Source organism: Limulus polyphemus, unplaced genomic scaffold, assembly GCF_000517525.1.
Source record: "Limulus polyphemus unplaced genomic scaffold, Limulus_polyphemus-2.1.2 Scaffold2309, whole genome shotgun sequence".
In the NCBI taxonomy this organism is placed as follows: Eukaryota; Metazoa; Arthropoda; class Merostomata; order Xiphosura; family Limulidae; genus Limulus; species Limulus polyphemus.
Window position 1 is genome coordinate 15,392 of NW_013667919.1, and position 19,595 is coordinate 34,986.

A 19,595-nucleotide genomic window follows, 5' to 3' on the forward strand; every position below is an offset into this window, starting at 1 on the left:
TGGATAATGCAGCGGTAGACCTCACGCTATAGTAGCACCGATTTTATGATGTTCCTAATATGATCCAGAAAAACCTAAATTTACAATATTATGGTGTTGGTAAGTTCAAATTTAAAGAAGCTCTGTATAAGCAAGAAAATATTGCACAATTATTATCACATAGACTTCTTAATTAAAAGTGATCCAAGCAAATAAGTAAATCTCACAAAAATATTGTTTCATAATTATGAAAACTGCACAGGCCATCTATTACAGAGAAGTTTCAAATCTATATGAATAGTACTGTCTTTTGTATGTCCATGTAACTACTTCGCAGGGTGTGGATGGATCTTCACCAAAATTGGTATGGAGGTTCATTAGAACCACGCGGGGGTACCAACAAATTTTCAGTTTTGCATTTTGTAGTTTTTGTGGACATTTTTGCACTTTTTACCACTACTTTGTCCTCTGTTAATGGACCTTCATCAAATCTGGCATGAAGGTTTGTTGGGTCCATGCACAGATACATGCAAATTTACGGTTTCACACTTAGTGTCTTGGAGTTTTTATCGGCATTTATACAATTACATATAAGGGAAGCAACTTTTCATGTCCTAAGATAACTTTTCATTACTCATGAATTTACATAACTTCCATCCAGGGGATGGGTACTGCAGCTAGTGTACAAATAAATCACATTTTGTAATAAAAATTCTAGACATACACATTCTTACAAAATTATACCAAAGTGATTAAGGTGAAACTCACCTGAAAATACCAAATCGCAAAGGACCAGTTGCTTACGAAGTTTGATGCTTGAGATAATTTCAAACCTTGCTTCAACCACTAAAAAAACAATACTAGCTAAAAATGCAATTACACCTATGCCTATTCCATAGTTGCATGCATGGTTGTCGCCGTTGAAAATACACTTGTCATTCAGCCAACCTTCGTCAGAAATACATCCAAAAACAACAACAGCAAAAATCTAATAAAAAAAACAGAAAGCAAAATTTAAACATTTTGTGCATTCACAGATATCAAAAGAAAAACATTAACTAAATAAGAGGAATACTGCATCAAAGATTTCTCTGGATTAAGTATAAAAAAAACACCATACATCCTAAAGTACACTGTGATTAGCTTTTAATCTAATTTTTACCCCCATCTAGTTTCGGAAAAAAACTACCAAATCAGCACAACTTGACAGAGTGATACAGGATGATGTGAGGGAGTTTGACGTCTAATCTATATAAATAAACATCAATATGTTTTTGTGTCTGTTCCTTACGCATTATCACATTTTTTTATCAATCAGCACCAAACTTGACATAGTAATAGAGGATGACATGAGGAAGAATTCCAAGTGCCGTGGCCACTGAGGAATCCCTCTTGTGTTATCAAAGTATGATCTCTAATATACTTCCTCCCACTCCTTATGTTTCAGAAAATAATTGAAACTCATATTAAACTTATGTAATTGCTAGACTCCACTACTTCTCATGGTAACTCATTCTATAAGTTAGTCATCTGTTAAAAAAATAAAACCATCTTAACTGAAGCCTAGGCAGACTTTTCAAAATCTTATATTTGTGTCCTCTATTTCCATCATATTCACAATATAGCACAAGCAGTCAGAGGCCTTTATGCAACTGATCCCTGGTTAATCTTTAAAATTTCAATACCACCACACTATCCATTCTTAGATGAAGAGACCAATACCCTACACAGTATTCAAAGTGAAACCAAACTATTAATTTGAATTGATAAACAATTACTTTTTTGACTTGTAATCAATGTGCCTATAGATACACCCTAAAGTTCTATTAGCCTTACAACAATACAGCATAGTTTCAGGGGCTTGAGTGCCTTATTCACCATTATGTTAGCATCCTTTTCTTTGGTATGGCCAAAGTGGTTCCAGATTTCCAAAGTGGAAACTATATATATATTTTTTTTCACATGGAGCAACACTGTAACAGCCCTGAAACAGTTTAAATTACAATACTTTTTACATTTTGCTGAATAATATGGTGCTAATTGCAAAAAAAATTATTAAAAGCTTATATAGCTAAAAAATTGATAAATAAAATACACATGCCTAAGTTGATTTGAATCTACTCAAAAGACAAATGTTGCTTCTTCATCTTCATGGCTGGGCGGATTTTCAAATCTCAATTCCCAGTAACATGTTAGGCTAAGAAAAACGTACCAAAAAGGGCAAGAACACTGTACAGTGTGATTTATTTTGTCAAGTGATTATCTGAGTAAAATTCAAAGGAGCCATGAATAATGATAAGCTGTACTACATATCAAATTCACACCGAGATACAGAGTTACTGGAACAATTTAATATTTTTACCATACACTTAACTCTTACTAGTCTTAATTTTAAGTTTAAGCCAGGGACAAAAATTGAGGCAAAATTACAAAACTTAAAAAGTTACTTAAGTCACAAGAAAACTGTTAACGTTGTCTTTATTAGTTTATATAAATTATTATGTTAATATTATTAGTCTTACAACTCGACTAACGATGCTTACCGTTGGCGTTAAGCCTTAACCATTAGTCGAGTGTTAAGGCTAATATAAATAATATAACCTTAGGCTTAAGGTTTACTTTTAAAGTTGTTTTAAAAACTGACCGTGTTTCGACATGCACTTTCAGTTCCAATTGTGTTACTGTTATTTCAGTTAAAAAATTTCAATACCAACTATTCTTACCCAGCATAGTAGTCTTAATATAACTTGTGGCTTTTTAATGAAAGATAATGGATCAAAAGATTCTCTAGGTTTAACTCCCCCATAATATCCCTCCATTTTGAAATCTAATAACCAAAATATGATTAGAACGAGAGTATTGAAATTGCAGGTTTGATTTGGCCCGTAGAAAATGTAATCTAGTTCACGAGTTTTTCTTGTTAGCCCTCCTTAGTTCGTAAGTATCAAGTTACTCGAGTCTACCAAAGATAACAACCGAAAATAAAATGCTATCACTTTAACGTCATTTCCTGTATTTGAGTCTATGTTATTTGAGGAAAAAGTTATAATTTTTAAACAGTTATAGTGTAAAACTAATTTGACCGAAATTATTTTTAACCACATCTAAAAATTTCCAAAAGTTAAATATTTACGAAGTAATTAAACTACGGTATTAGTAATAATAACTCGCGAAAGCCTTATTTCTTCATAACTTGCAATTTCCGTTTTTTAAGTGACGTGATGTGTAGACTACTTTTGTGGAATAGGCTTCATTTCGTGCTTGTAGGAGTTGAAGGTTTATTACATATTTGTAATTAATACATTATTTTACATCAACTCCCAACAGAAAAAAGGAAAGATTAGCTAAAAATGAATTCAAATGACCTATCAAGTGATGATAATTGTGTAGTGTGTTGTCGCAAATTGAGCATATTTGCTGTTGGTATTTGCGACCATCCTGTTTGCCACGAATGTTCGACGAGAATGCGTGTACTTTGCCGGCAAAATGAATGTCCCATATGTAGAAGGGAGACGCCCAAGGTAGGCCTATTTTAATTTTAATAATATTAACATAAGCTAGAAAGGGGTATAACCTCTGAAATAGAGCGTTCCTTAAACTATATCTGCCAGCTTGCGAGTACTTCGACAATCCTTGCCATATGAAAGCAGCTGTAAAAAGAGGAAGTTGTAACAGTGTAAGCCGTGAAGCATAAATATGAGTGCAATGTAATGACACTTAAGTGTCACTGTCGTAATGATAGTTGATATTAAACAGTAATTACTCTAACCTGCTTAAATCTCTAACTCGAACGAAAAACAATAACATAAATAGCCATGTACCTGACACTGTCTGTGTCACTGTCGTAATGATAGTTGATATTAAACAGTAATTACTTTAACCTGCTTAAATCTCTAACTTGAACGAAAAAAACAATAACATAAATAGCCATGTACTTCGAAATAATGTTAAAATCTACATGCATTCTAAAACCCTTGGCAAGTCACATTCACAGCTTGTTTTCGTAATATTTGTTGCAATTGAATGTACAACTTTTAATGGAATTAGATTAGGTAGTAAGGTGTTTTGAAAAGCTGTAAACAAATTGATTAAAAATAATTTAAATTTTTAAAGTGGTGAAGGGCTTGGGAACTTTAGTAAACAAATTGATAGGATAGCAAAGACCATGAGGAGTTTAAAATAGAAAGTTATGAGCATATGTTAAATAGTAAAACTAAGACTGTTAAAATGTGTGAAATTTAAAGATAGTAAGATAAATATTAAATTTGGATGCATTTATTGCATTTCTTTTTCTGATATCAAGAATTATTGGTAACAAAGTAATTACCTCAAAGCTCTAGTTTAAATGGAAGACTACATATATGATGTAATGGGAGTTACTGAAACTTGGTAATGTAACCAAGTGAAAAATAGTGGTAATACTAATGGAAATTAACTTGCAAGTCTAGGTTATAAGTTATTTAATGATCATGGACTCTTTAACAGAAGGAGTTGGGTGGCTCTTTACATAAGGAATGAACTGCAGCCTGTTAGTATTTAAGATATAAAAAGTGGTAGTCAAGAGATTTAATCCAACTGTATGGGTTACAATCCTGGGTTTTAAGGGTAGTATTTTTTTAATGGAAATTGTTACAGGCTACCTGATCGAAACGAAAGGAGTAAATGAGATCATGGTTGTTACTATAAGAATACTGATGTAATAATTGTCTATAAATACACCTGAAAGTTCAGTTACCTTTACCAATAGTGACAGTGAGCAGTTTTAATCTTCTTACTACAATAAGGATACTGATGTATTTCAAAGAGGGCAAACAGGCTATAATAATTATTCCTGCTTTAGTTAAATTATGAGACGTATAGAATTGTAAACTTTTCTCTCTGTTGAGAACAAAATAATTAGGAGGGACTTTTCAGCTATTTAAAATTTTTTGGGGTTTACATTCTACAGCCTTTCTTTGGGTTGCCTACGGAAGTGTCAAAATGGAAAGGTTAGAAATATAAAATGGAATATTAGAGACATTAATAACATAATGCCACACATTGATGACATTAAATTCACTTGTCTTCTCAGTTTCATCTTACAAAGCAACTAGCCCAACCTAAATGTAACTCCTCATATCCATAGATTAAAAGATCAAAGAAAAAAACTTGAAGGAATTCAAACTATCAGCATATCCCACATCGTTTGGAAACCAGTTCAAAAATTAATAACTCTTAAAAAGATAAATATTTTGTCAAATATCCAAACTCAACCAGGGCTTCCATAGCTTATATTTAATTTCTTTAATATTCAGGGTTTCATCCCCATTACCACTCCATAAATCTTCCTTGAAAGATTTATCCGAGTCTCTGATAATTTTAAACACCGAAATCAAGTAACCTCTAAATCATCGGCACTCTAGAGAAAACAAGTTCAAACCAGGAATCATTTTGATGGCCTGTCTTTTAATTTTTGTCAAGGAAATTAATACCTGTTTTATAATATGGGGACCAAAACTGGACACTGTACTCCAGTTAAGATCTTACCAAATGCAATGATAACCTATCTAGTCAAGAACTCAAAATTTCTGTAATTAGATTTCGGGTCTATTTTGCTCTTTTTTTTTACCACTTCCAAAGATTCAGCAATCAAGCATGAAAACATTTTCAGGAACAAAAATAAACTATAAAACCCCAAAAGTGTGGTTTGTTTCTAAATATTCTAACTTGGGGTGGGTGGGGATGGGGTGCAAGTGATCTCTTGGGGAGGCACAAGCAATTAGAAGACAGTAATGCAATAATGCAAAATTCAGCATTTTGATATGTTTTTTATTAATGAAGATAATACGTAATTACTACAACACATAACATTTTAATGCATATATACGTCTCTAACTTAACTCATCTTTCACTCAGTTAAAAATAGAGGGTTGAAGGGTGCTTTAATAAATATGGTTTCCTGTGTCTCAGTTCTCACTCTGATTGGCTACAAAGGTAACAGGGTCAACCAGGATTGGATGATGTTTTATTGCAATAGTGCTTCCCAACTTTTCCCATCCATGCTTTCCAATTTTAATATTTGAAAGCTACACACGAGTTTACTAAAACAAAAATAGGAATTAAGGAAAAGATTCAGCAGCAAACATAATTCTACTTTAGAGCTTCATAATTTATATTCTATGATGCTCTCCTTATCATTTTAAATAGGTTAAAAAAAGTGTGATCCCAAACCCATCCGTAAATGTCATTCACCTGCCTCCCATTTTCATGATCCTAAGTTACTGCTGTGTGCACCTTAAATGAGGATCCCAAAACAACATGGCGATAATAAGTGAAAACAATATTTTCAGTTACATTATTATTACATTTGTTGTATACCGTATTCAGAATATTGCAATATAAATAACTGAAATGCATGTATCATGGTTATATTGATATTCAACATTAAGAGTCTTCAAAATTTCTACTAGCAATTTTTTTTTCTAGTGCTTCTAAGTGTTACTAGCAAAGCTTTAACACTAACCGGTAATTTGCTGGCATTATTTTGAGTCCTTAAGGTTTTTCCCAAGGTTTTATAGGACGTTAAGGATTGGAGCCAATTTCTCGTTCATGGACAAGTGCTCGAGTTTTGGAGAATTGCTTATGCAGTTCCTGCTATTCATATTTTCAAAGGTGGCGATAAATTTTGCTCTTGAAAGTATAGGCCAGTTAATACTTGTAAGATTAGAAAAGTTCTTGAAATTCTGATAAAATATTATATCATAAAAGAAAGCCTTACATAGATTCACCAAAGAGAAATCTTGTCGTACCAATCTGTTAAGTTTTTTTGACGACGGTAATTGTTACCTAGACAATAGAAAGAGGTGTGGACTTTGTGAACTGTGGTTTTTTAAAAAGCTTTTAATAAGGTGGCACATGAAAGAATATCAATGAAAGACACATCAGTAGGAGTTGGGGGGAAAAACCCAGTTAATTGAACTGAAAATTGGTTGGATGAGAAAAAAAAGAAAAAGTTGGTTATGAATGGAGTTCAATAAAACTGGGCCCATTTCACTAATAGAATGCCTCAGGGTTTGGTGCTTGGGCATTTGATTTTTCTTATTTACATTAATGATAGGAGTATAATTAATAAACTAGTAAAGTTTGCTGATGATATTAAACTCTTTGGTATGAATGGCTTGAATCAGTTGGTATACTAGACAAATTAGCTTTATTTATGATAAGTGCAAGGTAGCACATTTGGGTCATCATAATTTGGATTGCACATTTCATATAGATGGGAACCTATTCAAGAACATCGTGGATGAGTCACTCAAGCCGACATTCTAGTGTTGTGTTGCTAATAAAGCTAATAGAATTTGTATTTATAAACATTGATTACCACTCAAAAGAGTGAATCATGTGTAGGCAATTCACTAGTTAGGCTTCATTTGGAATACTGTGAAGAAAGGATATTGACTTTCTGGGAAATGTGCAGAGGAATGCTTTTAGGATGATTCTGTGAATGGAAGAAGTTATATCTTGAGAAAAGAAGGGTAAGGGGTAAATGTAGTGAAGTTTCAGATTATCCAGGAGGGTAATAGGAGAAAGGTGTCTGATTTCTTTCTGCTTGTTACTTTGGAAAGCATTAGGCTGAGAGGACCCAAGTTTAAGATTTGGAAAGGACAGGCTAGGTTCCAGTAAAAACAATTGATTGGTTTATGAAATAGGTTGTCTTTAACATAACATAATGATTAGGACAACAAGGGACCTATTGGTACATCTAGTCTGTCCCATCCTCTAAGCTAAACTAGAACTATTAAAAAATACCTCAAAACCAGACCTTAATATTCATATAATTATCAAGCTTTCTCTTAAACTCATCAAAATTTACTGCTTCCACAACATCTGAAGGCAACCCATTTCCAAAGGCCAACCACCCATGTCTTAGCTGAAAATGTGTCCCCTAGTTCTACAATTTCAACATTAAGTATGAAAAAAGATAATGCATAAACACTATCAATTCTCTTGACAGTCCTACGCACTTCAATCAGATCCCCCTCTAACTCTGCTTTTTTCAAAAGAAAACAATTTCAGAGATCTTAACTTCTCCTATGGCAGTAGAGGAGGCTGACATGGTATAAGGGTTGGAGAGAGAAACTGATAATTTTGTGAAAAATAAGTGGGGGGGTTTAAGTTTTTAATTTTCTCAAGGGTGGGTATGGAAAGGCGATTTTGAAAGACCAAATGGTTCATATGTTAGTTACATCTAATAAAACAAATATATTCTAGAGACCACATGCTTTACAATTTGATCAACATTATACACTGATTCTTGACATTTGTAGTAATGATGAGGAAATGCACTAGTTTTTTTTTGTCTGAAACAAACATGCCAAGTGATTTTCATCCTGTCTTTAAGGTGTTGTGTTAAATCTGAAACAAACATGTCAAGTGATTTTCATCCCGTCTGTAAAATGTTGTGTTAAATCTGAAACAAACATGCCAAGTGATTTTCATCCTGTCTTTAAGGTGTTGTATTAAATCTGAAACAAACATACCAAGTGATTTTCATCCTGTATTTAAGGTGTTGTGTTAAATCTGAAACAAACATGTCAAGTGATTTTCATCCTGTATTTAAGGTGTTGTGTTAAATCTGAAACAAACATGTCAAGTGATTTTCATCCTGTCTTTAAGGTGTTGTATTAAATCTGAAACAAACATACCAAGTGATTTTCTTCCCATCTGTAAAATGTTGTGTTAAATCTGAAACAAACATGCCAAATGATTTTCATCCTGTTTTTAAGGTGTTGTGTTAAAATACTTCACTCTGATTTGTTTGCATGAAATGAACACTTTCATCAAGTAAACAGGACTAGAGCTGGGTGATTGGTGAAATTTGCTAATTGATTAATTGTTGAGTTCATTAATTGATTACATTGAACTACTAGTTTATTCTCGTCGTACGATACTTGGATAGTTGGAATAATTTATAATAGTAATAATTAGAAACACTAATTTGGATTATTTATTTTCCTGAGTTGTAACACTGAGTAGTTAAGAAGAAACTTGAATTAATTGAACGTAATAATAAAAAATCCTAATGGCAAAATTTTGATTACTTAGAGTAATTGGAAAAGTGTTTGATTAGCTTATTATTTCAGTTGTAATTTTGATTAATTCATTATTTTGGATGACACTAATTAATGTAATCAAGTTAATCACCCAGCTCTATACATGAATGTACATAACTCCATGATGTTTTAGCTTGAATCTGATAGCTGTCCAAATACGGTCACCCCAAATTATTTATTGGTCAGGATTTATCCTTTGTCAAGCGTTCTTCATTAAATTTATATTGTTGATTCATTTATTTGCAAGTTTTTATTGAGAATGAAGTTGATACATGTATGATTTTTACGAATTTTGTTGCAGTTGAGCCCAGATGGCAATGAAAGTATTAAGTATTTTTAAAAATCAGTCTGAACTTTTTGAATGCACATTGATCATAGATATTTATCAGTGCTATAAATAAGTACAGAATCTACCTATAGCTAGTAATAACTTGCTTATCTCACCAAAAAATAAATGCATAGTTAAAATTTAAAACTGTCTTGTATCAAGTTTGATTTGTAACTCATAGAACTATTGTTTTAATAAAAAATTATGTCATTGTTTTTTTAACTGATTTTGAAAAAGAATACTTTAATAATTTAAAATAAAATTCTATCAAGTTTATATCATCTAACTTGTAGAACTAGTTTTCATTAAAATATTTTTCACTTCTTAATGCTTAAATTAATTTTTTTTTATTTGAATTCAGATTTGAATACGAAGTAAACACTGAATGGGAAGGTGTGAATTGTTTCTGTTCAATTTGTTTTGCAATCAGTATAAAACAAATTCTCATAAAAAGGTTGTAAAAACTTAATCTAATTATTTTTTTAATCTTACACTAGACACTATTTAAGTATTTAGTAAGTTAGATCAAAGTTTCACCATCTGAAGAAAAATCTTGTAAAAGTGACACCCTCCCAGTCTGAAAGAGGTTAAGCCTCATCTTGATTTATTAGTGCATCTGTCTCCAATTTTCATGTATCTTGTCAATTCAGAATGAGTTTTTTTTTTCTATTCATCCAATTGATTTATTTGGCTTCCAGACCACAATTTTATACTCTACATGACTCCTGAAGTCGAACCTTCTCATCAGTATGTTTAAGTTTTCTTTATATTATGAACAATATGTGTAGCGTGTCTGTAATATTCAGATGAGCTTTGACAAAAATGAAGAGAAAACAGTACTTTGGGTTATTATGTGTTCTTTATAAGGATGTATGTCGTATTGGGAAGTGGCGAGAATATTTTTTTCCCTATCTCGGAAAGTAATTTCATGAAAATAATCAACAATTGTGTTTCCACTTATTACTGTTTTTGAAACCTAAATATTTCCATTATGATTTCTCATTATTGTTTTTGATTAATTCAGATTTATTCGGCTTATTTGATTAGTGCCACAACTCACAAAAATAATCAACTAAACAAAATTAATATTTTTGGTTATTACTATTTCTGATTATTCCAACTATACAAGTCTCAAAGAATAAGCAGTTAATTGAAAGTAATTGGTTAATAGGCCTGATGATTAATAAATTAGTGAGTTTACTAATTGCACAACTCTACTTAATAGCAATAATATTTATTTTAGTGAGTTGAAATGGTAGCTTTTTTTGTGGACTGCAGTTTTAATATCTGCAGTACTAATTGTAAAGAGTTCACTACCACTCATTACATGTATGGAACCTAGATTATTAATTCAATATACATACATACACAGTGTGTGCTAGATATGATTTTGATTCTTTGCAGTCCCATCCAATAGTTTTTTTTTCTTGCATCCAGTAGCTTTATGACAAATTATGGTGTCACTGATGCACTACTTAGTATTCTGACAAATTCTGTTATTCCCAAAGTAATCTAAATTGTATTATATATTGTAGACAGAAGAACATTTATGAAACACATTTTTGAATAGTATACTGTAATATACTAACGATTAATTTAACTATACACATATTTGCATAATATTTTAGCAGTTTGCATCTTCAAAAGTTAGAAAAATATTTATTTTACTCCATAAAGAATCTCTAGTATCACAAACTGTAGGATTTCTAGTCATCTGCTTTGTATCCAGGGCAACTGAAATAATACCTGGATGGCAGTAAAAATGCCAGTCAAGTCCTCTAGCTTGAAGACAATAAAGGAAACACTAAGTGCTAAATTTAACTCTGCTGCAGCTAAAACACACAAAAAACAACAACTATTTTTTATCTAAACTCTTCTTAAAAGAAAAAAAGTAAAGGTTAGTTATTTTCTACTAAAATAAAATAAACTGACAAAAAATAGAAGAAATGTCAAGAAAACAAGCTATGGAAGGCAAAAAGATGAGACACAAACAAGGTAATTATCCACAAATTGATGTTAATATCATTTTTCTGATGATCGTTCTTAGATGACAGTATTTTAAGGAAGTGGGATATTACTTTTAAACAAGATTACATTACTTATTGATGTATAGCTGGTTGTCATTAGATATAAAAAATATTTTTCTATCACTTGTTCAAGAAATGAAGGAAATGACTACTAAACATTTCTAGCTTAAAAACCTAATCTAAAATATTTATAAATACTTGACCATTTGATGCAAATAACAAACATTTGAAAGTATATAATTTACATGTATGTACTCATGAAAGAAGCGTAAAAATTAGCACTTGTAAGTATCGTAAAATGTGTTTATTTACTTCAGAATATGCAGCTACTATTCTGTAAACTCGAGTCGTATATTAGGATCATCTAATCAAATGTTACTTTTCACAATGTGTCCGTGATGTCTCGTTCAAGTTGGGAGAACTAAGAATTATAAGTAATTTCATAAATGTAACGTTTGTCCATATGAATATAAAAACTGACTTGGGAATTTCATAACTCGAATGTAGACAAAAAATGTTTCCTAATAACTAGCCTGTACCTGTACTTTTATTCTGTAACTTGTATTCGTTTCTTCTAGTTATCCTTTCACTACACTTGCAGATCTAATGCTAGTTTGTCCAAGACTAATGATTTTAACCAATTCAGTTGGTTCACCTTTAGTTCTTCAATACTCTATAGAAAACAAGCTCATATTTTCAAGTCTCTGAACTTTTTCAATTAAATCAACATATTTTCTAAAACAGGATGATAAAAACTGAAAACATTACTCGAAATAAGGCCTAACAAAAGTTTTGTAGAATGTGATGATATATAACCTTTCTCAACTTTCTGTAGATAGATCCCAGGATCCACTATGCTCTTTCCACCACTTCCAAAAATTAAGCTAAAAGCTTGAAGTTGTTATCAGTCATCACACCCAAATCTTCCTTATTCTCCAAAACATATTTCTCCCACACAATAATTTATTTCCACATTTCTGCAACATTACGTTTATAAATTTTGTTATTCATTTTTCCATGTATCTAGCCACTCAATAAGAAAGCCCAAGGCATCTCACATAAAGAAAGCATTTTCCAAATAATAAGGTTGATTGCTTATACAGTATCATCGACAGGCAACACAACAAAGGCTCCAAAATAAATAAATAAATCAGAATGGTACCTATTTATCACAACCTTCTGTTTTCTACCATCAATCAAATGTTTAATTTGCCTCTTTTGAGTTTTTTCCTCTGTTTACTTAAAACTGTAACTTACTAATTGAGCCATTGTGAAGAATATTATTGATAGTTGTCTGGGAGTCTACGTATGTAACATTATCCAGCAACAGAAGTCAAGCTAATTGGACTTACTTGCATAGTTGGAGCACTAAGAAATAGTTGGGGGATTAGTGGAATTTGATAATCAACTGTTCATTGGACTCATTAACTGCTTATATTTAACTTATTGATTATTTTCGCTAGAGATTTGGATGGTTGAAATAAGCAAAATTAGTAATAACTGGAAACACTAATTTTGGTTAGATGGTTATTTTTTATGTTATGACACTAATCAGTTAAGGTGAACAACCTAGAATGAATCAAAAATTATAATGAGAAATAATAATGGCAATATTTCAATAACTTTGATAGTTGGAATAATCAAAAACAAAAATAATGTTTTTCATTATTTTCCTGATATAAATCAATTTAATAAATAATTTCAACTAATCAGTTATTTTATGTGTGATAAGTAATCAATTTTATTGATTAATAAAGTTAATCACTCAGCTCTAATAAGATTGAAGGTTTTTCGTCATGCCAGACCCGAGTCTTTCCTACACCTCTTATGTTAAAAGTAGCGAACACTTTAGTCACCTTCCGGTTGTCACGAGTTTCTCTCGTGTGTCTGAATAATTCTGGAAAATTTCAGTTAAAGCCCTCAACAAACAATTACTTAGTCTCTTTAAAGTGAATCTCATTAGGCCCAGGAACTTTACTGTAAGTAAGAATTCTGAGTTTTTCACATTTTTTTTTATATATATAATAGGATTATCCAAAAAAAAAGCCTGTCCCATGTCATTTAAATCTGATGAACAGTCTAAGTGTCTCAATGTTCTCAGAAAAAGCATTAACGAAAAGATTGTTTAATTCTTGATCCATCTATCCCTCCTCAACAATAAATTATCATTTAAATATCTTCTTATTTTATCATTTTCTTTTCTATCTTTCTCAATCCAAATTAGCATTACATTATCATTCTTTTTAACCTTAACTGTGACTTTCTTAACTAGTTTTTATTTTGGTATCTTACAAAAGCTTTCACTTTACTGGTGATCATCATTATATTCTAGAAACTCTACAATTAATATTTCTTTTCAGCCTTTTAGGATTTGGTCTCCATTTTGAATCTAAAAACGTATAAGGAATGCAATCTTTCTTAACAAAACCCTAAGGATCATTCATATATTTTCCTTTTAAGCCAGTTTCTTAATCATTATTCTTAATCAAGCTTATTAGATTCTTAAAGCTAGCCTGGCCTTGATATAAACATTGAAAGTATTGTATTTGCCCAAACATAATTCACACTTTTTTTCCTTTAAATACCTCCCAAATATTGACTGCACATTATATTTGTGCACATTCAGTTTTGTCGGGTATTTCACTAGAACTTTCCATAGAAAATCATTAAAGGTTTCAAAAAATGTTGCGAATGGATGATGACATGTTATGAGAATCGGAAGAGGATAAAGCAAATGTTTGATGAATCTGATGGTAGAGACAATTCTAGTGATGATGAAGATTTATATGAAGATGAGTGATTAGCTTAGTGTATTATCACGTAAAAAATTTCAGTAAAAGATTTTCAAAAGTGTTTAATACATCGATAGTTGTTTACTGTATTTAGAAACTATTCAATACATTTGATACAACTTATGTATGAAAAAACGTCTACAGTTTAACCTTCAAAATTTGTAATCTATAACCATTATCACTTTAGGCTTAACTTGGTGGTCAGGGTGCTCAGTTTGCAATTCTGGTCACGGGATTGCAATTAGGCACCGAACATGCTTGCCTTTTCAGCTGTGAAGGCATTACAATTTGATGATCAGTCCCGCTATTCATTGGTAAAGGGTAGCAAAGGAGTTGACAGTGAGTGGTGTTGACTTCCCTCTAGTCTGTCACTTCAAAATTAGGAATGGCTAGCACAGATAGCTCTTGAGTTACTTTGAGTGAAATTTAACAAATAAACACTAGGCTTAGTGGTGAAGTTTACAAATTAAGGTTTATGTTAAGATCAATTTAAAACTTAAGTTTAAAGGATTATTATTTACGCTTTATATAAAAGTACAGAAAATAGAAGAAACTAAGTTTAACGACAAATATTTAAAACACAAAATCGAGTAACTGAAAAGCAGTACATTAATATACATCTATCATTTTAGGCTTAAGTCTAGAAACTAAGAACTAGTACTGTAGTTTTCAATTGTTATCACTTTTGGCGTAACACTGAAATTTTGAACTATTGTTAATTCACTAAGATTAAGTTATATATAATGAAGCTATGATATAAATAGTAAATTTTTTTTCCAAAAGCATAAAATATCGAAAATAGTATTTATAAGGGTTATAAAATATTTATTTACTACAAATATTTGAACAGATGAAGTTTAAGAAATGTCAAAAAGTACATCCATAATTAATCATTTTCTGTATTATTTTATAGCATTAGTAGTAAAGGAAATATTGTTTAATAATAAGAGTAATACATGGACTGAAATTCAAACGTACTTACTGATTATGTTCGTTTTCTTGGTCATCATATCCTTATTTCTTTTGCAAGCTTCTACAACAAGTTCTACTGTTCTCCCAGTCCACCCATTAGTTTCCTATAAGTATGATTAATGAAAGCAAAATTATCAGTTGCTACAATGTATTATTCTTTTCAGAAATAATTTTGAATACCATTTGATTCCATTATATGTTATTCTAATTTTGCACTGTTTCTTTGTTTGGTTTCCAGAAATTTAATTTCCACTTTCTCTTTCCTAGTGTTCTGTATTTCTACAACCAAACAAAATATTTTTAGTTCACAATGAAAATTATTTTTATGATCATAAAAATAATTATTCTTGTTGCAGGTTATCTTCACAAGAAACTTGCATCCTTTCGCTGAGCTTTCCAAGAGCACGTACCCAATGGACCAGAAGTATAAGATCATGTTTGCAGACAAGTCAGTTCAGTCAAGTTATGAAAAGTTGTTACAACACGTTTGTGGCGTGTGTCATGGAAAATCACCTTTCCGAACTTTCAATCTGCTAAAAGAACACATGAAACGATACCATGAACTCTTCTACTGTGAGCTGTGTGTGGAACATCTAAGGGTGTGTTTCAACTTTATGTGTTTGTGTGTGTTTTTAATATTTAGTAAAACATGTTGTTTATTGGAACTGCTAAAAATCAAATCTGGAATAGCAGCAGTCCTAAACATTATACACAGTACCTTATCATTGTGTAACATAAAAACTTAAAAAAAAAAGCATTTTTGCCATTTAATTCCACACGCACACTTAAGTATTACAAAATCTAAACTTTCACTCCACTAAATAAAATTAATCAGTAAGGTTTTAGCATAGAACTTTGGATCTTAAACATTTGAGTTCCAAGTCGTGCCCTTTAACAAAACATTGAAGTCAAATTGAACTTTTTTTCATAAATATATCCAATTAGAGCAAGGAATTTAACCGATTTAATTGATTACATTTGAACAGAGATTGCATCAATTAAGTGTCTTGTAAACTGATCAGTTAATAGGAGTTATAGAAGTAATGAAAGTTGCACCATTTTGATTTCTCATTATTGTTTTTGATTAATATGAGGTTGTTCAGTCGTGACTTGTTAAAATAGTTAACTGATTAAAATTAGCATGTTTGATTATTACTATTTTTGATTATTCTATCTGTTCAAGTATCAAAGTATTGTCATTATGTTTGTTTATTGTTAAGTAAAAAGCTGCATAAGTGTGGGTATCTCGTGATTTGAGGGTCTCTAGTTCAAATCCGTAAACTAAACTTGTTCACCTCCTTTTTTATTATTGCACTGTCATGCTGACTAGAGGGAAAGTAACTGACTTGCAGCACCCTCATGAACTCTCTGGTTGCTTAAGTGTTAAGTAATATTTAAACGTGTTCTTTTTATTTTTGTGTAACTGTATTCTCTAATGTTGTATAAGCAGGCAAAAATCTATGGGGGAGATAAGACCCCTGCCCTTATTTTTCAGAAATTAATAACTGTATTTAGTTTTGTATAAATAAGCACAGAAATTTATATACAAAAAAAACACAGCCAGATGTCTTTACACTACTATATTTTATGAAAGAGAAATTTTAGATGTCTGTTTTTTTTATTTAATTTGTTGTTTATTATAAAAGTTTGTTGTGGGTTTTCTGAAATCAACAAAACTGGAGTCTGCAGAAATCCAGTTAAGACCTCAGCCAATAACTGTTTATTTCTAACATGAATGCTAGCCATTCTTAGAGCACCTGGAAAAAGACACGACACAAATATTTACCAAGACAATGTTTAATTAAACTAAGCTTTAGAGATTTGTTTTCTCCATTCTTAGAGCACCTGGAAAAAGACACGACACAAATATTTACCAAGACAATGTTTAATTAAATCTAAGCTTTAGAGATTTGTTTTCATTTAATTAAACATTGCCTTGGTAAATATTTGTGTCGTGTCTTTTTCCAGGTGCTCTAAGAATGGTCTAAGTTTTAGAGATTTGTTTTCATTTAATTAAACATCGCCTTGGTAAATATTTGTGTCGTGTCTTTTTCCAGGTGCTCTAAGAATGGTCTAAGCTTTAGAGATTTGTTTTCATTAAAGTTATGGAGATCAAGAAGTGCATACCAGTAAATTAATGAATTAGCAATCACACAGCTCTATTTATCAAACTAAACTCTCACCCTTCACTTATTAAGCAAACTTGGAAACTGAACACTCCTAGAACAATGATTATCTGCTTAATAACAATTAGGACCAAATTTTTATAGTTTGTTCTTCTGTTATTTAAAAACCACTTTCAGTCCTTTAGTCCAGAACTTCTTACAAATGTATGCAGAAAATTAAATTACTTTATGGACCAAATATATTTAGATTTTATCAAAGTACTCAAAAACCAAAATTTCTCAAATATGATCTACACGGTATTATTTTGAAAGTATAAGTTTACCAGTTTTTTTTTGCTTCTGATATTAATTCAAATCTCTCTTGATCAGAACTTAGCTTAGTACATTTTGTTTTCACCAGTTGTCTTCTTGAGATGAGTGTTGAAGGATAACATTCTTTTTATTAAAATAGTGGAAGATGTACATTTATCACTAGGTGGAGTACCCTTCCCCTGGATGGAAGTTATGTAAATTCATAATTAATGAAAGGTTATCTTAGGACATTAAAAGTTGCTGTCCATTATATGTAATTGTAAATAATGTTCATAAAAACAGCAAAAACACAAAATGTGAAACTACAACTTTGCCTGTATCTCTGCATGGACCCAACAAACCTTCATGTCAAAATTGGGGCGAAGTAGTAGTAAAAAATGCCCATAAAAAACCACAAAATGCAAAACTGAAAATTTGTATATATCTCTCCATAGATTCAATAAACCTCCATTATAATGAGTTGTGCTACATAATAATTGTTTAGCATTTTTTATATTGCACTTTTTTTCCCTATATTTCAAATCCTGCATTGGTAGAAGAATTTTAATTGTATGTGACTATAAAATGCTGACCATTGACTGTAATGCATTGTTGACCATTGTTTTTAAAAACAATTCAACAGATATTCAGTTTTGAACGAAAATGTTACACCAGAAGGGAACTTGGCCGGCACAGAAGGACCGGAGACACTGATGATACTTCTCACAGAGGTCATCCTCTCTGTGAATTTTGTGAAGAACGCTTCCTCGACAGTGATGAACTGTTTCGACACTTGAGAAGAATGCATTACTTCTGTCATTTCTGCGATGCTGATGGACTTCATCAGTTTTATAGGTATTTTCTTTGTCTGAACCATCCTGTGAACAGAGAACGACAAAAAATACTTGCCAGATGTATTATGGTTGTTTGAGTGTTTAGAGATTTTTACATAATGCATTTCGAGTCTATGAATGAGGGTGACGAACAAAAAAATGCTTTTGTCAAACTGTCAAAAATTTCTCTGGGAACCCACTAATTAAGGATGTGTGTAGCAAACAAATAGTATTTCTTGTTTGAAGACCTATTTCAGGTACCCCCTCTAGAAATGAGTTTATTTAAATATTATGTTAGAAAACAATGACATTTATGTGTGCAGTTTTTGTGTTCAAATTCTATAAAATTATCTGTCTTCCTTTTTAGTGACAAGTTATTTTGTTTCCATGTAATATATGAGATTAGGGTAATACGAATCGTATGAAGACTTTTTAAAATTAAAAATCCCTTTTTATTTCACTCACCTTTTTAACTTTCTGTTCTATGTAGCATTATTAATTATAATTGAAAGTTGGATGCACTAGCTTAATAAATTGGTATTAAATCATTAAGAAATTTTAATATATTTTTTCTTTCTTCTGATATCCAAGTGATTATGAAGAATTAAGAAGACATTTTCGTAATGAACATTATTTGTGCGAAGAAGATTCGTGCCGAGATGAGAAGTTTACATCGGTATTCAGGAACGAGATAGACTTGAAAGCTCACAAGGCTCAGAACCACAGCAAAAACATGACAAAGATGCAAGCTAAACAGTCCAGAACTCTAGAACTGGAATTTACTATCACTCCTCGAAATTCAAAGCCAAATGGTGATTCTGCATGTTTTACAGACTCTTCTCTTCAGTGTTTTTCTTGTATTAGTCCTCTGAGATAAACTTAACATGTGCCTTTATTACATGGTTGATTTGATTGTACTGATTTAGAGTGTGGTTTATTTTCCAAGTGTGAATGTAACTGTATCTCATGGTTTATCAGCTTGTATTGATTGTTGATGTATAGTGTAGCTTTATTTTCCAAGTGTGAATGTAACTGTATCTCATGGTTTATCAGCTTGTATTGATTGTTGATGTATAGTGTAGCTTTATTTTTCAAGTGTGAATGTAACTGTATCTAATGGTTTATCAGCTTGTATTGATTGTTGATGTATAGTGT

General features: G+C 31.3%; 2 protein-coding genes across 2 annotated transcripts in view; one reads left to right on the forward strand and one right to left on the reverse strand.

Moving 5' to 3' along the window:
- The window catches only part of LOC106466582 (synaptogyrin-like), a 7,140-nt gene extending 4,341 nt beyond the window's left edge, over nt 1–2,799 (reverse strand). Inside the window, exons 1-2 of the mRNA XM_013926875.2 lie at nt 2,703–2,799; nt 748–967 (exon numbers count right to left, since the gene is read on the reverse strand). Of these exons, the coding sequence (XP_013782329.1) occupies nt 748–967; nt 2,703–2,798 (316 nt within the window). The 5' untranslated portion in view covers nt 2,799. The remainder of the gene's footprint in view (nt 1–747; nt 968–2,702) is intronic.
- A 232-nt stretch (nt 2,800–3,031) lies between these two features.
- The window catches only part of LOC106466579 (E3 ubiquitin-protein ligase ZNF598-like), a 24,189-nt gene continuing 7,625 nt past the window's right edge, over nt 3,032–19,595 (forward strand). The window contains exons 1-4 of the mRNA XM_013926872.2: nt 3,032–3,500; nt 15,547–15,789; nt 18,251–18,462; nt 19,032–19,252. Of these exons, the coding sequence (XP_013782326.1) occupies nt 3,330–3,500; nt 15,547–15,789; nt 18,251–18,462; nt 19,032–19,252 (847 nt within the window). The 5' untranslated portion in view covers nt 3,032–3,329. The remainder of the gene's footprint in view (nt 3,501–15,546; nt 15,790–18,250; nt 18,463–19,031; nt 19,253–19,595) is intronic.